The sequence below is a fragment of the Camponotus floridanus genome, unplaced genomic scaffold (genome assembly GCF_003227725.1).
Source record: "Camponotus floridanus strain SB8 unplaced genomic scaffold, Cflo_v7.5 scaffold32, whole genome shotgun sequence".
Taxonomy (NCBI): Eukaryota; Metazoa; Arthropoda; class Insecta; order Hymenoptera; family Formicidae; genus Camponotus; species Camponotus floridanus.
The window spans coordinates 726,515-741,277 of record NW_020229459.1 but is presented as its reverse complement, the minus strand read 5'-3'; the positions used below and the strand labels follow the sequence as shown (position 1 = coordinate 741,277).

Below are 14,763 nucleotides of genomic sequence, written 5' to 3'. Positions count from 1 at the left end.
GTCGAGGGATTTATACAATTCTATTTTAGTAATTTATATAAATATATGTAATATTATGGAGTGTTATATAAATGTTATATAAATGTTATATGAATATTATAAATGTTATAAAAATGTTATAATATTATATAAATTGTCTAAATTACTAAAACAATATTAAATTAATATATATAATATATATAATATTTTATAAATATTATATATATTATATAAATATATAAATATTATATAAATGTTATAATATTATATAAATTGAAATTATTAAAACAATGTTATATTAATATATATAATAATGTTTGAATAATTTTTATTAGAATTGAAAGTGTGTAATTTGTTCGATGATTTGACACAATTTGCAATTCCAGAACCCCCCGTTATACATACGTCGCTGAGATTGTCGTGGCTGTCTCGCGCATGCGCGAGATAGAAAGCATTTGGCAACGCTGCCACGAGTTCTCCCTGCTCCCTGTCCATTTCCAATTTCCACTAGAAAATTCGTGGAACAAATCTCACCGATGATATATACGTATGCGTGCGTGTACTTGTGCGTGAGTGACGTCACCGCCTACGTGACATCTTCGCAGATTCATGCTTGAATGCAATAATAGGATACCTTTCGAAACCTTAAAAATTTATAAATTTTTTAATATTGTTTCTGTTAATGTTTATCCTAATAATGCATGTTAAATAATTATCAATCTTATGTAGAAAATGTTGTAAAAGTAATAGATTAAATTTTAGAAATTTATTCTAGCTTTTATATTGATTGATATGTATTGATTGTATTGATTGAAAAATATAAGAAGTTCTTGTACACAAATGTTTTATCTCTGATTTTTTAAATATTTTTTTAAAAGCAAGAGAAAAGAAAAATTATTATCTTTATAATGTTTGCAATAAATATTATAATTAATGTGTATTTTTTATAATGCATTATTTATTTCTCTCAACATTTTCCTATTTGTTTAGTAAAAAGAATGTAACAATATTTTTATTATAATAAGATATACATACATTATTAAAACACTGGCCTAGTTCTCACCAAAGTCTTCATTTCGCGCCTAATTTCACGTAGAAAAAAATCAAATCGATGGAAATACACAATGGCCGGTATTCATAGTTCGATCTTATATTTAAGATCATCTTAAGTCTGCTTCGAGGTTGACTTAAGACCTCATTCAACCAATCAAATAACTGCGTAGCATTTCAAGCTCGAACTTAAGACGATCTCAAATATAAGATCGGACTATGAATACCGGCCAATGAGCCAATAAATCCGCCGCATTTTCATCAACTTAAATTTGCGAATTGAAGGTTTCGATGAAAACTAGATCAAAGGATTGTTCGAAATTTTTTTCAAAGAATTTCAATTGTTTGTACAACATTTATTTTTTCCGAATTTACTTTCAAGGAACGAAGATGTCAATTATATAAACTTTTCATCGAATATTGTTTATCAGAAATCCATTGCATATTTCACAGTAAGATGGAATCTAGAGAAAGTCTAGTGATTTTAATTTGCCGCTAGTTTCTAGCGTCAATGAAATTGCACCTTTATGCTACGGCCATTGTAGAATGGCCTTCAAAAAATTGACCAATCACAGTCGAGTATTCTCTTAATCTTGACTGTGATTGGTCAATTTCTTGAGTCTACGCCTTACAACCATATGCGCAAAGGCCATTGTAGAATGGCCTTTGCACGTACAAAAATTTTAGTCGTAATCGTAAGTTGTAAGAAAACTGACCAATCATAGTTGATTATTCTTTTATCGCAGAAAGAATACTCGACTATGATTTGTCAGTTTTCTTACGGTTACGACTAAAATTTTTGTACATGCAAAGGCCTTAAATCAGTCGTATTTTCATAGACTTAAATTTGCGAATTGAAGGTTTCAATGAAAACTAGACCAAAGGATTTTTCAAAATTTTTTCCGAAGAATTTCGATTGTTTGCACAACATTCATTTTCCCCGAATTTATTTTCAAAGAACGATGTCAATTATAAATAAACTTTCCATCGAATATTGCAATTGTTCATCAGAAATTCATTGCACATTTCACAGTAAGAAAAATAAATCTTTGGAATTAATAGAATAAATCTTTCTGGAAATACGCCCTAAATTTCCATCTTAATTTCCATAATAAATAATTCCAGAAAAATGATCAAAAATCTGTCAAACGTGACAGATGCATATTTCCACGATTAACTTCCCAAATCCTTTCAAAAAACAAGCCCGGGATCCGGGGGACGGAATTCGCCCGTCGATGGCGTCGATAGGGACGCGCCTGAGTCGGTCCAGTCGTCTGCTGTGACGCAGAGCAAAATGGCGACGAGTAATGAGGTGCCGGTAGAAATCAACCAGAGTCGCGTGTGTAACACGGAGAATTCGGTGAGTTTCCGCGACGCGGATTCCGCGCCGGGGATTGCCAGGAGGCGGGAGCCGTCGAGGCCGCGTCGTCGGCGGGCCGACATGTCCCGGGGGCCCGAGGGTGCGCGCCGTCGAGGCGGAGGGCGCCCGGGAAATCGCCGTCTTTGTCGGGCGAGTCGGGCCCCTTCGCGGGCCTCTCGCGCTCGGCGGCCGCTCGCGCGACGACGCGACGTTAGCCGCGGATCGCGGGCCCGCGCGAATGACAGTTGATCGGCTGGCCGGTCGTCGAGTCGCGGCAAAATTCACGCGGTTGCTCCGACGTTATATATAGCGGAACGGAAGCCCGCGGGCGGCACACGAGCGAGGACAGTGGGATAGGATATATCGAGCGGTTCCATTCGATCCCGTCGAGGGACGCCATTCGCTTTTTGGCGGGCACGTGCTTCCCGTTGCTTGCCGGTTTTTTGCGCTGTCGAAATCGTCGGGTCGAACCCTGGCCGCCTCGCACTCATGAACAGTATTGTAAATCATCCTCTATCTCGAGCGTGTAAATTTCATTTCCGAGTGATAAAGAAAAACCGCGTTTTTCGTCCCTCACGTGTTTGTAAATCTGAAACCTTGCCCTCCGGCGACATCTTCTTTTCTCCTTAATTCAACGGTTTTGTGAAATTAGTATGCGCGTGTGAAATTTTTGGGAAATAATATTCCCCACTGAATCGCCAGCATCCTCGATTTTAATGAATTTCATTAATTATTTCGTAAACTTATTTTAATGAATTGCATGAATTATTTCATAAATTTCATTAATTTTTTCATAAACTTATTTTAATGAATGAAATTCATTATTTCTTAAACTTATTTTAATGATTTTTCAATAATTATTTCATAAACTTATTTTAATGAATTTCATTCATTAATTCATAAACTTATTTTAATGATTTTCAATAATTATTTCATAAATTTATTTGAATGAATTTTATTCATTATTTCATAAACTTATTTTAATGATTTTCAATAATTATTTCCTAAATTTATTTGAATGAATTTCCTTAATTATTTCCTAAACTTATTTGAATGAAATTAAATAGTGAAAAAAGGCAAAAAAACCACAGCGCTAAGTTAATGGTAGCTACAATTAAAAGTGAAAGAATTTTTAATTATATCCAATTTTTATTTTTATTTTTAATTATATCCAATTTTTTTCTTTTATAATCTTATATTGTTCTTGTACCTATTTTTTATTCTGTTTGCGTCCCTTGAGATCTTTGTTTATATCGACTTTATTGTGACTTTGATCTATGTTTTGTTTTTATAATTTTCCATTAATTTGAATTTTCTTTTGTTAGACATTGACTCATTTTATATTAAAAATTCTTTCACTTTTAATTGTAGCTACCATTAACCTAGCGCTGTGGTTTTTTTGCCTTTTTTCACTATTTAATTTGATTGCTATCTTATAACCACTTTTATATTCTTATATTTTTTATTTGAATGAATTTTATTAATTATTTCCTAAACTTATTTGAATGAATTTCATGAATTATTTAATAAATTTCATTATTAGTTAAGTAACCTGTTTGATGCGTCAATCAATCTCTAGCTTAATGTAAATGTTACAGACTTCAAAAATGGAATCCATGGATATAGCTCCGGAGCCTGTTATCCTGAATAAAGATGTCGGCGCATCATCTTGTAAAGAGTCTGTATCCGTCGACGACATGACTTCGAGGGACTATTACTTTGATTCCTACGCTCACTATGGAATACACGAAGAAATGCTTAAGGATGAAGTACGCACCGTGACTTATCGTAATTCAATGTATCATAACAAACATCTCTTCAAAGGGAAGACGGTTCTCGATATTGGCTGCGGCACAGGTATCCTCTCCATGTTTGCAGCTAAGGCTGGCGCAGCTAAAGTCATTGGTATCGAGTGCTCCAATATCGTGGAATATGCAGAGAAGATAGTAGAAGCCAACAATCTGTCCAATGTTATAACGATACTTAAGGGAAAAGTCGAAGAAGTATCATTGCCGGATGGAATAGAGAAGGTCGATATAATAATATCCGAATGGATGGGTTATTGCCTGTTTTATGAATCCATGTTAGACACAGTACTCTTTGCCAGAGATAAGTGGCTTCGCGAAGACGGCATGCTATTTCCTGACAAGGCGACTTTGTTTATCTGTGGCATAGAAGACAGGCAATACAAAGACGAGAAGATTAATTGGTGGGACGATGTATACGGATTCGACATGAGTAGCATAAGAAAAGTGGCCATTAGCGAGCCGCTGGTAGATGTTGTTGATCCCAAGCAAGTTGTTACAAATGCATGCCTAATCAAAGAAGTTGACCTTTATACAGTGACTAAGGCGGATCTCGAGTTCTCATCGCCGTTTACCCTGCAAGTTCGTAGAAACGATTACGTTCAAGCCCTAGTTACGTTCTTCAACATCGAATTCACCAAGTGCCACAAGCGTATTGGCTTCAGTACCGCGCCAGAAGTGCCATATACGCATTGGAAGCAAACTGTCTTTTACTTCGACGAGTATATGACGGTGAAGAAAGGGGAGGAGATTTACGGCGTATTTTCGATGAGGCCCAACGCCAGGAATTATAGAGATCTGGATTTCAGCATCGAGTTGGACTTTAAAGGAGAGTTGTGTCAAGTACACGAAACTAATAACTATCGTATGCGCTGATATTCAGTGGATTGTGCGTCCTCTTCCCCATTTTTTTTATAGCTCATGAGAAATTAAATCATTTAATCAAACCTGAAATCGAGTCTTTATTAATTATGTAATTTACAAACAAGGATCGCAATTATAAGCAGTACGACGCATGCAGTGACGATACATGAGCTGTAAACTTAAAAGTTTTGCAAATCTTTAATTTGAAAGATGATGCTTCCTGATTAGACGTTTAATGTAATGACTTTTATAGACATTCTTCTATAAACGTGTAAATCTGACTAATCTATCATATTTATAATACTAAATTCGAACAAACGACGAGATATTGTACTAAGAAAATGAATGAATTTTTGCGCACAACTGAAGTCCATCAGTTCAATTGTAAAAAAAAAGAAAAAAAAAATATCTTTTTGAGTCTTAAACATGAGTGTGTCTTTACGATATCTCATCGTATTAAAAGAAGCTACTTGTGTGTATGTATAATTAATATGTCTGACGTATAATAAAATATAATTGTGCGCCAAAATTCTTTGCCCTCAAAATCATTCATTTTTATATATTATAGCATTTTTCGTGTGCTTAAATATATAATGCTATCAAGATTAATGAAACCTTTTTGAAGGTATCTTTTGCAGAAAACATTTTTTAATTTGACACGAGTAGCATAAAGAAAAATTACGAGCCACTGGTGGATGTTGTTGATCCCAAGCAAGTTGTTACAAATGCATGCCTAATCAAACAAGTTGACCTTTATACAGTACTAAGGTGGATCTCGAGTTCTCATCGCCTGCAAGTTTGCAGAAACGACTACGTTGAAGCCCTAGTTACATTCTTCAGCATCGAATTCATCAAGTGCCACAAGCGTATTGGCTTCAGTATCATTTTCATTATTCCCTTCTTTGCGAATTGTCAGAGGAACAAATAGAATGAACGTGTTTAAAGAAAGAATGCTATTTTTATGCAAACGCTCTTGTATGTGAACGAGTCTAATTCTCGAAAAATATTTAAATAGTAACTTGAAGTAATTGATATTTAATCTTTGATGACTGCTTTGATGATTTATATATTCGGTAGCATCTTAAAAAACTCCCACTAAGCAAATAGCGTTATTCCTGATTAAAAACCGAGTCGAAAAGTTCTAAACAATTTTTTTTCACAATGCTTAATAAAGCAGTAATTAATGAGTAAAGTCGCGCCAATAAAAAGACAAACTTCCTCGTTATCAAAATGAAGATTTGAATAAGCAAAAAAAATAAATTGTTTTGTGTTAATTTTTAAACAATTCATCTTTTCAGAAATCTTTTTAATACTTAAATCTGATTAATTATTTAATGAATCTTGGAAAAAAAATGGTTCAGGACTTTTCGACTTGGTTTTTAATCAGGAATAACGCTATTTGCTTAGTGGAAGCTTTTTAAGATACATCCTGTATATGTTACATAATATATATAATAATATATATAATATACATACATATCAGGATTGGGTAATAATTAGTTGATTAGTTAAAAGTTAATAATTTTTAACGTTAATTTTAAAAATTAAAAAGTTAATAATTTTTAACTCAACTTAGTTATTTTAAAAAGTTCACTTTTAACTTTAACTAGTTATTTTTAAAACACAAACTTAAACTTATTAACTTTCCCCCCAAATTTATTTGATGATTCATGTTATCATTATTTAGAGTAATGGTAGAAATCTACCCTCATTCCATCTAATATAGCATCGAGACTCGGGACTCGCTCGTGACGGAGCCTCTATTCTCGATAACAACGTTCCCGATAATCCAGAGTCTCAAGAATCCATTTGCACGCCTCTAATTATTATCCAACCCTGTATATTATATAATTTAATATTATAATATTAATATTATAATATTATATAATATTATATATTATATAATTATATATTACTATATAAATACTATATTATATATATTATACATGTATATTATATAATTACATATTATTATATAAATATATTATATAATAATATAAATATAAAATTATAATATTACAATATTATAATAAATATATTATTATATTACATATTATTATATACTATATTATATATATTATTATATACATGTATATTATGCAATATATATCAATTATACAAATGATTAGGCTGAGGACAAAGTGTTTTTTGTTACGCAAGTAGAATATGTCATCATGTTGCTAGGCCTTTTAAACAATTGGCCAACTTCTGTGTCTTGTAATCAGTTCTCAATTGAATAAAGTTGAGTAGAACGGTACGATCAAGCGTCATCTGCAATCACAGGAAATAATTCATACGCACTGGAGAAAATATGTTTCTTGAAAATAATAATTCGCATGACACATACCAGTTGCTCTCCCGTGCAGACCTGTTTCAGATTCTCCGGCTTGACCAATAACAAATTACACAGAGCATGTAGGGTATCAAAGAGATTTGTAACAAATTCAACGTCCAGCTCTTTAATGCACTTGCGATATTCGTTCATATCGCATATGGCGCACATAGCTCCGGCGGAATTAAATTGAAATTGTTGCAAATTATCGTAAATGACTTTGTGAAATCTGACCCCTAGTTCCTTGAGAGCGGTATCCAGGTGCCTGCCATCCAAGGTATTTCGTATCAGTCGTATCATTCCACTCACGTACTGAACCACCACTAAACAGGCGGGAGTATTTATGGTATCCACATCGGTTTCCGGCTTGAAGTCAGTCTTCTTCTGTTCGTTTTGTAGATACACTTTCACCCAGCCTACAATGGCGTTTATGCTTCTGTCCAGGCCGGTGTCCAACTTGACATCGATCTGCTCCAATATCGCTTTTTTCTTCAACAAACACTCGGCGTGTTTGGGCGTGGATCTAGAGAAACATACAGCCTAATATCATCGACTCACATAATACAAGGTCCCATTTTAATGTCCCACCCCAAATAACCCCTAGAAACCATACAACTTTTGTCTGAAACATCTTTTTCTAAAATTAAAAATAAGAAAGTTATTTGGTGTGGGACATTAAAATGGGACACCCCCATAATATAAAGATGCACAAGACGAAAAAAAAAATGCGTACAAGACAAGAGGCAATACACTGTCGTTGAATTGTTCCTCCAAGAGTCGGACAATGCCATTGCACTGATGAACCACATTAAAGAAATAGATCTCTGGTTGAGTTCTGCTTTCTGGTATAGGTACGCTTTGTAGACCTAATTCCAGGGCATAGTCTACGTGTTCGTTTATTAAATATTGTAGCAATATCTCGAAGATCTGCAGTGCATTTCCGGGAATGTCGACAGGCTGCGACAGTAATTGGCATCTTTGAAACGCGAGCTTGCTCCTCTGCAATATCGCAATTGCTAGCTCCTCCGACAGGAATGTTTCGCCTCCATAATCCTCTATTTGAGCGATATTTATATTCGTCCTTGCACCTAATACAGCCTGCAAATCTCGACGCAGCTCTTGAAAACCACCCGTCTGCAACTGCTTTTTCTGATGATTCTTAGATTCGTAATATTCGATAAGGAGTGCCGCTGATTTTTCACGAAACGCCTTTGTTTCAATCCTAAAAAATAGAAAATCAAGAATGGAAAATTATTAGCTTATTATTTTTAAAACACCGTCATCTTTTTGAAATCGCAAACTCACGTAATATAAGTATCCAAATATTTCTGAAAGATATTTCTAGTGAGCTTAGCGAGGTAAGTATCATCGGTACCCATATTGAAGACCCTGAGATCATTGGACAGCTTGACTGTTCTTGTGTACAAGTCATACAAGTTCCTGAGATACTTGTCAGAGTCAGTTTTGTCGGCTAACTTAGCTACTGCGTACTTTTGAAGTCGCAGATGGTAAATATTCAGGACGAATTTAGCCATCACTTGTTCAGGATTGGAAAACACCTGTTGCATGAGTTTCTGATACTTTGTACACATAGGTATGACATCTTGAAAGACGTCCTTGCCACCAAAAGAGCCCATCTGGCTTTGTTCTATGAACGCGTCGATGCACTGAGAATAACCCTTGAAATGGGCCAGAGTACTCGCCAATTCCTTCATACGCGGTGCATCTTCTCTATTGTGCGCTCTTACGAACTCCTCGATCAGATTCCGTTCTATCTCGTCGTATTTAACGTTAATCTTCTTTTTAGCGTGCTCGAACTTTTCAGAGGGGAGCTCCTGAGCTATGAGATAAAGTTTCTGTATCACATCTGCGGCATCGTTCAACTGCAATTAACAATACTGATTAAATTTGGTCATTTTCTTGCCATCTATTAACATCTATTATTTATCTATTATTTAATCTATTATTTACAGGGTTGGCAAAAAACTTGTTTTTTTTATTTTAAACAAAAAACATTGTTTTTTTTTTTAGAACAATGTTTTTTGTTTTATTTGTGTTTTTAAGTAAAGTATCCACTGTTTTAAACAAGTTTTAATCAAACAGTTTTAAACACATTGTTTAAAACATGCACCTCTGATTATTTATCTTATTATTTATCTAATTATTTATTATTTAAATTGATTCTTCATCTTTACCGAGGATTTATCAGTGAATATTGGGTCAGTCAATGGACCAGGGCTTAAAAATTCTGAAAAGTGCCTCATTAATTTTTGAGCTTCCACTGCTCTTGCCCTTGGTATGTTAACACTTTCCAATTGATCTCCCAAGTGTAGGACTTTGGTAGCCACGAGATTTATTCTCTCGTCCAATTGATGGAACAACTCGATAGAATGTCTATTTCTCTCCTGCAGTCCTAGTATTTCAAACGCATGCCGGGCTTCCTCTTCCTTCAATGCAACCTCCAACTTATCGCATTTCTTCTGCTGACGTTCCTGCAACACCTGCAAATCTTTGATTGCCTGCAAGAAGGTTTCATGAACGATAACCGGATCGAAGAATGTCTTCCCTCCATCTTTTGTGTTGTCATTGACAGTCCTCCAAGCCAATCGTTCCACAAATTCCTCAGGGTCAAATGGATCCTGCAAAACATCATATTGAAAGATTGGTCAAAAAAAGCTCTTAGCTCGTAGCTTATCTCGAGAGCTTTTTAAAAATGAAGTATTTTTAAGTAACTATTATTAAGTATTTTTAAGTTTTTTATTAAGTACTTTTTGAGTTATGAGGCCTGAAATAATTTCTTAATTTTAGATAAACCATAAAATATTTAATAAAATATTCATTTTTCGATTACCCTAATACTTTTATGTACAAAATAATGAGAGGAATCAATCGGTGTAAAGAAAACACATAATTGTTTCAAAGAAAAAATATGTAATTTGCAATTAACAATTAAATATTTTTTTTTCAAAACAATTGTGTGTTTTCTTTACACAGATCGATTCCTCTCATTATTTTGCACATAAAAGTATTAAGGTAAGATAATCAAAAAATGAATATTTTACTAGATATTTTATGATTTATGTGAAAATTAAGAATTCCTCTCGAGGTGAGCTACAAGTTTTTTTTTTTTTTTTTTTTTTTTTTTTTTTTTTTTTTTTTTTGCGAAATTGCCCTGACATCCTATTTTATATCAATAATATCAATAATAAAATTGTAGAGAAATTTCTAAACACTTTATGATATTAAATAAAACCCTATTTTTTATTGGACAACTATTATTACATAGAATATCAAGCTACAGATTATCGTGATTAATTCACATATTAAAACATCGGAATGCAAATGACCTGTGGAAAGAGAAAAAAAAGGAATTAACGTACCTGTTCCAATTCCTTCATATATTGTTGCATCATTTTGAAGCGATTTTATGCTCGTCAAGACGGTTAGTCTTACGATAAGAGGTTATATCACAATCAAACCCGAAAATCACGCAAGATTCACGAGAGCCGAACAATTATTTATTATCTAATTCATTGTAAAATTACACAAAGTGCGTCCAATTCGTCGATTCCACCTGACAATTCGTGGATTCTGACAGGTCTAACAATTCAGCCGCGACATCGCTGTTCGGCGACGTACGCGAGGAAATGTCACTTTTAGTACCACGTTCGGCCGCCAGGGGGACGCGAAATCAGCTGTCAGTGGCTGTCAAGCGTGACTCTGCGATCGATTTTTCAGGCGTGTCCGGGATTACGAAACACGTGGCGAGCTACACATCACTAAGCTCGTATGTGTATGTCTATATATAACAGGTGTAACAAATGAATGTTTGATAAAACAATTTTATTAGAGAGAAGCGGTGATTCTTTCGTTTAGACAATCGTGTGTTTTATTCTCCTTTTCACTTTTTATACGTTTTTATTTATTTATATATATATATATATATATATATATATATAATATATATAATATATAATATATATTTTAACATATATTATTATATATTATAATATATAATATATATAATAATATATATATAATAAAATATATATAATAATATATAATATATATAATAATATATAATATATATTTTAATATATATTATATATATATATATAATTATATATATATATAATTTATAAATTATATATATATATATAAATACATAAATTATATATATATATATAATATATATAAATTATAATATATATAAATTATATATATTATATATAAATTATATAAATTATATAATTTATATATAAATTACAGTTACGATATTTATAATTTCGAGTGCCGTTATTTATCGTATACCCGTCACATAGTAGTCTTTCTCACGATACAAAGATACGATTTGGATTAAATATGTAACTGCGCAACATCTTATCTCGTATAAAACGTCCCAGTTTTTCTACGCGATCGTAAGTCTGGAACTGTGCAATAGAACCATCTTATCGATTCTCGGATCGCATCTTTAATTGTAAAAAAAAGAAAAAAAAAAAGATGACGCACAGGCAACCGAAAGAATTGAAAAGATTATGCGTCCTGTCGTTTGGCCTGTTGCTTCATAAGCGCGGACGATATCTCTCTCTCTCTCTCTCTCTGTCTCTCTCTCTCGAATCATACACATTGTACATATATGCATATACATTTCATATTTATATATATATAAAGGTATGCTACATACGTTCCGAGAGTTTAGTGTTGAAATATTTATTAATATGTTATTATAAATTACACTAATGAGCTGTGTGAGAGAAGAAAAGGAAGGGCGCATCGATTCGCGGGGAATCTCACTAGAGGGGAAAGAGCGATCTAAACATCCGCGCGCATCTCTGTGGGAATTAAATGGGAGAGAACAAAACGAAAAAAATGGAAAAACATTTTTTAAGATAGTATAGAGGAATACGGAGTGACTCCGCGCGGGCTACGCACAGGACCAAATTCCAACATACTCCATTGTACATGTTACAATTAGGCTAAAAAAAAAACATACTTAACTTTATATATATATATAACCACCGTACACAATATTATTTCAATTTACTTCTCGAAAGCTTCGAGTTGCTCCTTATTACACGCACGCTTACACCCGCACGACATTATCAATGCTACCTTGACAATATTTATCTCAAGTCGAAACTTGACGCTAGAAAAAATGGCGTCGAGTGACCACGTCCTTTTTTTTTTTTTTTTTCTTCGAAAAGAAAGATATGTAACTACGAAAACGAAATTCAATCAGGACAGGCGGGACAAGAGTTTTGTACAACTCCGGGGAAGAGTTGGTGGTCCATGAATGTGTTAGATTTCTTCCTTTTTTTTTTTTCTTTTGTTTGTTGTTTGTTGGCATAAACTGAAACTTCCTCGTGTTCTTGTGTTTCCAGTAATAGGTTTTAATTTTGCGGTACCCGGACCGCAAACCGTTAGATGTTCTGTGAAACAAAAATTGCAATTTTTTTTTTCTTCCTTGGTAACCGCTTGATAATCGTTCGAGTAGTAAATCGATTAGATTATCTCCCGGCTCTTTGTCTCACTCACTTTGGTTAAACGGGACATAAAATTACAATTCTCAGCAGCATCCAGACTTAGAAGATTCGATTGGACGTCCGTGCTCTATTTTCACTTTGTTTGCTGGATCGCTCGCTCCGCTCGAGGGTGGGCCCACTCTGAGTTTGATTTCAGCGGCCATTGTCATAAAAGCTTGTTCGACGTTCATCGCATTCTTGGCCGATGTTTCCAAAAATGGTATGCCCAGTTGATCCGCATATTCCTATTTAAAACAAAATATATTAGTATATTTATAATTAATAAATAATATAATAATATAATAAATAAAATATTATAATATAATAAATAATATTAGTAAATATTTATAATATATAATAGTATATATTTATAATATATAATATTAGTATAATTATACAGTATATATTAGTATAGTATAATATACATTACAGTATAATCAAATTGTAATACAATATATTAAAAATATATATTAAAAGAAGTATTATTAAATATATATTATTAAATAATATTTAAATATATATTATTAAATAATATTTAAATATATATTATTAAATAATATTTAAATATATATTATTAAATAATATTTAAATAAATATTATTATTAAATATATATTAAAAGAAGCATTATCGCTTACCTTGGCTGTTGTATAGTCGACCACTTTTTTAGTGTGTAGATCACATTTATTGCCGACTAGTAGCTTGTTGACGTTATCACAGGCGTAACGGTCAATTTCCTCCAACCATTGTTTTACGTTGTTAAAAGTCTCCTGGTCTGTGCAGTCATAAACAACAATAATACCGTGGGCACCTCGATAATACGAACTCGTGATTGTCCTGAATCGTTCTTGGCCTGCGGTATCCCAGATTTGCAGCTTTATCGTCTTCCCGTCCAGATCGATGGTTCGAATCTTAAAATCCACGCCGATGGTGCTGATGTAACTTTCCGTGTAGGTGTCATCGGCGAAGCGCAGCAGCAGGCAGGACTTCCCAACGCCAGAATCCCCGATTAGGAGCAATTTGAATAAGTAATCGCTGAAACAAAACAGTCTCCGCTGGTACATCTGTCAACATATATATCTCTTACAAATCAAAGAAAGGCAGAAGGCACCAATTCCCCCGACAGGCAAAATTGCATAAATTCTCGAAACCGAAGTGAAACCTCGAAGAGAGAGTCCTTCAAGTCTCACGCTGACTTAATCGTTCATTCTGAACAAGGATCAAGGTCGAGAGTCCCGGTGGAAAATATTCAAGTATGGACTATGGATACCAAGTGAGCTACGTTACAGGTAGTAGGGGAAGAGGAAGGGATGGGTGAATCTGTCAGAAGATTACGACGTTCGAGGACGTCTTATTTTTCCACCCTTTTCGTTTCCAGCTCCCTCCCGCCCCCTCCTCGCCCCCCTCTCCGCCCTCGCCGATCCCGAGGAGAGTCCCAGGCGTCGTCCTCGGGGGGAGGAACGCGTCCACCTCCCCCGTCACTCTCGTGTCGTCGCTCGATGCGACGATGACGCGTAGCGATAGATAGGATGCACCTGAGCGACTCTGCGCAAAAGGAGGTTTACTCACTACTCGGGATTCATCGTGGACATGCTACGCCGTGGACTAGCGGTGTCGGGTCTGCCTTTCCAGTCTACGGCTCCGAAGGGCTCTCTTCCACGGCCACGGGACACGGGGCGCAGGGTCTCCTCTCCCAGGTTCCGCGAGATACGACGAAAGGGAGTAACAATGGCGGTCGCACGGCAACTCCTCCCCGAGCCAACGAATGAGACCACCGCCACTGACGTAATGCCAGAATGGCAGCGCCAGGTTGCTCGTGAACCGTCTGTCGCCGGTGGATCAGCTGATCGATC

At 34.6% G+C, this 14,763-nt stretch overlaps 3 protein-coding genes across 5 annotated transcripts; 1 reads left to right on the top strand and 2 right to left on the bottom strand.

Annotated features, from left to right (window-relative positions):
* Positions 1–2,304: 2,304 nt before the first annotated feature.
* On the top strand, positions 2,305–5,148 carry LOC105259537 (protein arginine N-methyltransferase 1). 3 transcript variants are annotated; one of them, XM_011271522.3, is made up of 2 exons: positions 2,305–2,389; positions 3,988–5,148. In XM_011271522.3, the coding sequence occupies exons 1-2, from the start codon at positions 2,324–2,326 to the stop codon at positions 5,068–5,070; spliced, it is 1,149 nt and encodes a 382-aa protein (XP_011269824.1). In that variant the 5' UTR covers positions 2,305–2,323; the 3' UTR covers positions 5,071–5,148. The 3 variants fall into 3 exon arrangements, with proteins under 3 accessions (XP_011269824.1, XP_011269825.1, XP_011269826.1); XM_011271523.3 differs by lacking the exon at positions 2,305–2,389 and adding an exon at positions 2,596–2,890; XM_011271524.3 differs by lacking the exon at positions 2,305–2,389 and adding an exon at positions 2,597–2,885.
* Positions 5,149–7,152: 2,004 nt separating this feature from the next.
* On the bottom strand, positions 7,153–11,311 carry LOC105259536 (exocyst complex component 5). Its single transcript, XM_011271521.3, has 6 exons — positions 10,771–11,311; positions 9,586–10,029; positions 8,696–9,273; positions 8,124–8,612; positions 7,406–7,913; positions 7,153–7,329 (listed from the first exon to the last, which is right to left on the bottom strand). The coding sequence occupies exons 1-6, from the start codon at positions 10,801–10,803 to the stop codon at positions 7,231–7,233; spliced, it is 2,151 nt and encodes a 716-aa protein (XP_011269823.2). The 5' UTR covers positions 10,804–11,311; the 3' UTR covers positions 7,153–7,230.
* A 1,256-nt stretch (positions 11,312–12,567) lies between these two features.
* On the bottom strand, positions 12,568–14,701 carry LOC105259534 (ras-related protein Rab-1A). The gene is made up of 4 exons (XM_011271517.3): positions 14,480–14,701; positions 13,549–13,945; positions 12,926–13,157; positions 12,568–12,819 (listed from the first exon to the last, which is right to left on the bottom strand). The coding sequence occupies exons 1-3, from the start codon at positions 14,500–14,502 to the stop codon at positions 12,957–12,959; spliced, it is 621 nt and encodes a 206-aa protein (XP_011269819.1). The 5' UTR covers positions 14,503–14,701; the 3' UTR covers positions 12,568–12,819; positions 12,926–12,956.
* Between the last annotated feature and the right edge of the window lie 62 nt (positions 14,702–14,763).